Source organism: Trichophyton verrucosum, assembly GCF_000151505.1.
Source record: "Trichophyton verrucosum HKI 0517 chromosome Unknown contig00974_1.f1.exp, whole genome shotgun sequence".
NCBI classification, from domain to species: Eukaryota; Fungi; Ascomycota; class Eurotiomycetes; order Onygenales; family Arthrodermataceae; genus Trichophyton; species Trichophyton verrucosum.
This window is the reverse complement of record NW_003315207.1, coordinates 1-3,858: the sequence shown is the minus strand read 5'-3', so window position 1 is coordinate 3,858 and position 3,858 is coordinate 1. Positions and strand designations below refer to the sequence as shown.

The 3,858-nt window shown below is 46.8% G+C and overlaps 1 protein-coding gene across 1 annotated transcript; it reads right to left on the bottom strand.

Moving 5' to 3' along the window:
- Positions 1-1,867: 1,867 nt before the first annotated feature.
- On the bottom strand, positions 1,868-3,583 carry TRV_07273 (uncharacterized protein; the record flags this gene model as incomplete). Its single annotated transcript, XM_003018663.1, has 2 exons — positions 1,868-2,458; positions 2,519-3,583. Coding segments are annotated over 2 exons (1,656 nt in total), but the record flags the coding sequence as incomplete, so codon positions are not given.
- Between the last annotated feature and the right edge of the window lie 275 nt (positions 3,584-3,858).

Genomic DNA, 3,858 nt, shown 5'->3' with positions numbered 1-3,858 from the left:
TTTTTTTTTGTTTTTTTTTTTTTTTTTTTGTTATTGGGTGGTGGGCGGCCTTTTTATGATTCGAATACCCCCTGTATTTATTATATATGCGGCAGCCATGTATCATACATAACTATCGTTGCGCCACATCTTCTGCTGAACTGAACATGAGCTTTTATCATTTTCTTGCGCGATAAAGAGGCCCAGATGGATGGCAAAGACGAAAATGGGAGCCGAAATGGCCTTGCCGTTTGTCTAATTCCCCGCGGGCACACAACATCTATTTGACCACCGCAACCTTAACTGAAGTAAACAACCGGCTCACCAGCGATCTTTATAATTAGTTAGTTAGCTTAGTTATTGACCAAACAGCCGCCGAGTTGGCTCGCTAATGGCAAGCATGTCGACTTTTCCTCTCCGGCACGGCCAGCTGTTTTCCGCAGCGTCCATCACTCTGGCTTTCCCGACACACTTTTCCGTCTCAGGGCAGTTTATATTGGTCATTGAAACCCTTCCCCGGACCCCGTATTTGGAGTATGGGACTTGACTCGTGTGGGGGATAAACCGTTGATGCGGCTAAGCCTGCCCCCCTAGCAGCTCCTCCTGGCCTGGAGTATAGAATGCCATGGTTGAGACATGCATTATCCAACCAGGTACAGGCGGTTCTCGATCGCTGCTTTCAATTAGCGACAGTCGCGCGACCCCGTAAATATAAGCGCTCCGGATGTTCGAGTTGCATTGTATATTATAGGCGGAGGAAGCCCGTATGTTTGTGTCTCTGTTCTAGGACTATCCCAGGTCGAGTGGTACGTTCATTTGGCTCCATCCAACCAAATACCATATGGGGAGACTGTGATCAAAGGCAATAATGATATCTACAAAATACGTAGCCGGGAAGCAGGCAAGTGAGGCAGCCAAGTGGAATGGAATACTGCATGGATACAAAATATCCCATTCAAACCCACGACTGTCGGTGTGGCCATAAACTGATCTATATATCCAGCTGGGTATGGTGGCTGCTGGCGTTCTTGCTGCTCTGAATCGTTTGATTCCGCAGCTCCTCCGCATGTCAACGCGCCTACGAAAGCTACTGCTACCAAATTAGAGGTTGTAGGGTATAAGTTTTCTCTTCCAGTACAAACATGATTGTACTAGATTTGAAGGCTGCTGGTATACCAAATGCTGCTAAAGTTAACTATTGCAAAGAGGTTGGCATCACTGTTTTCCCAGAGGGAAGGCCGGTGTTTCAAATTGAGGCCCCGGGAGTGACGTGAAAGGAGGTTGTTAGTGTTTAACATTAGTACTATGTAGAATGAGAATGTTTTGAACTTCAATAATTCCAGCTAACCCGGTACTTTATCCTGTTCTTGTTTTGGAGATTTGAATGAGATGCATTGCGATAAAGTACATTTTGAACTTGTTTACAATATGAAGCTGGCGCACATCCATTAGCATCGATTGGAATAAATGATTCCCCAGCCCCTGAAAATTAGACAAGAGGAAACGCCAAAACGTTGGAATAGTATTATGCTGCACATGCCAATATCCACCGGTATGCAAGGGAGTCTAAAGGAAGGGATTAATATCAAATGTAAAGGTACAGCAATGTAGGAAGGGGAGGGAAGAGTCGTAAGACAACACAGTTGGGGCCTCATGTAAACATTAGAAAAAAAGAGGTTTGATATAAAGACAGGTTAGAAATATAAAAAAGGAGTAAGCAATTCGGAAGGATGTAGTAGGCGAACTCTCCATAGAACCGTCGATTAGTAGCCAAGCTGTACAGTAGGGAATAAAACCCAAATCGGCCTACCATTCATCAACATTCCTCTTTTATGCATGTTTTCCATTTCGAGATCGTGTCAGGCCTGGCTCAGGAATTTGCGGCGGTTTATTTACCGCCACTTCCGAAGAAGCCTGTCAAGCTATTCTTCATTCCTTTCATCTGTTCTTCTCTAGCCTTCTCCTCTTCGGCAGCCATTTCAGCCAGCCATTTCTCGCCGTTCTCTCGGATCTCCTTTTCGATCATCTCATATTGCTTCTGGCCTCTCTCACGGATTTGATCCCAGAGCATCTTTCCTTCCTCGATACCACCTGATTGGCCATCTTCAAGACCAGCTATCGATGATCCAGCGGGCTTTATGCCAAAGAGGGAGCTAATGCTACCCACACTGTGTTTCGGTCTCTTAGCTCTCTCTTCAGCCAGTTGCTTCTCGAACTTGTCACGCATGGCCTTCTCTCGCTTGGCAAATTCGGCAGGGATGAAAGTCCCTTCGAAGGACTTGAGAACAGGCCTGACATCATCGATGCCCATTCCAGCAACGTATTCCAAGAAGGGGATCAGAGCAACGAGTGACTTATCCTTTGAATCTCCTTTCCACTTTGGCAGTATTATCGCGTTTTCGGGTTGGCGTTTGGCGTGAGGGGCATGAGTATCGATCAATATAACTTTCGAAAGATCGCGGTTTAGGTAAGAGAGATCCTAAATTTAACATGTAAGTAAAAGCTCTGAGTGAAATATAGAGCACAACCGAAGAATTACCTTGACATATTCGCCATCCTCGTACTTGGTGGCCTCCCTGAAGAGGGGCCACCTAATAATTCTGTATGGGTCAAGCTTCCGTAGAACCTGGTCTGCCATCATGCTGGGTACAGTTGTGAACAGAACCAATTCATAATACTGGTTGAGATAGCGGAGGAAGTAATCAACACCAGGTCTCTTCGCTACTCGCCATCCATGCTCACGGGTCCATTCGCTGTGAACAAGGAGATCCTCGAGACTAATGACGAGAGTGTATGGCTGTCTAAACTGAGGATCTTCTTCGGGTAGGAGCTTCTCAAAGGCCGGGTCCTTGTAGTAGCTTGTGATATCGGACAAGCGGGCTTTGATGCGGTTAAAGAGGAGGCCGAACCCCCATCCAGAGGGTGCATCAGGGTGTGCACTTTCTTCTTCCTTCGTATCCCAATTGCGACCAAGATACGCAGTACCGGCAATAGAGAGGCCCAGGAAGGCAGCAAAGGTCAGGTTGGTCATTTTATTTCTGCGTCTTTCAAGGGAAGAAACGTATTCGTCTTTCGGAGTATCACCACGACCCCCGTCATCCTCGGATTCCTTCTCCGGATCCTCGGTCAAATTGAGTCCTCTACTGCGGCGCTTCGATTGTGACTCCACTTCTGCACCCAAAGTAGACGGAATACCTTGGGTCAGATCTGGAAGAGGTTGTTGTTCTTGCTGATTGACATTTTCTGGCTCTGACTTCTCATTCTCGTTCTCGGCGGACTGTTGTTTTGGCCTAGCCCCAGCTCCCGCAGATTGAGGAGCCGTATTCTTTTGTGATTCAGAGGATGTCTCGAATTCGACTTGTTCTTCCGAGAATTTTTCAGTAGCAGGTGTCTTTGGCTGAGGAACAACTCTAGGCTTCTGGTCGTCCGACAGGGATCCCGACGAGGGAGCAGAGGATGGAATCGTGTAGCCACTGGGTTTCGATGGCTTCTTAGAGTCACGGGCGTAGTATCTGGCATGTGAGGATGTAAGGGACAGCCTGGTGCCAGCTATTATGGCCCTCTGTCTTGCGAGTGGAAGTATAGCGCGTGAAAGCATCTTGGGCTGTATGTGCCGTGACCTGACGTCGTTTGTTCAACAAATATCAGACAACTAGCTCCCTCATTGACTCATACCATGGGCTTGTTGAATGAATATGTAAAAAGGACAATCCAATTTCTCACAGCTTCTGCTTCTCCCTCTGCTGTCCTGAGGCTCTGACGTAGAGAAAAATTGATGTCTATAAAATCGGAAAAGCTTCGAACTTTCCCAGAAGGGACTAGACCCGCAAAAAATCAAACCACGTGATTTAGTATTATATAATCGTCTGTTCCTTCGAG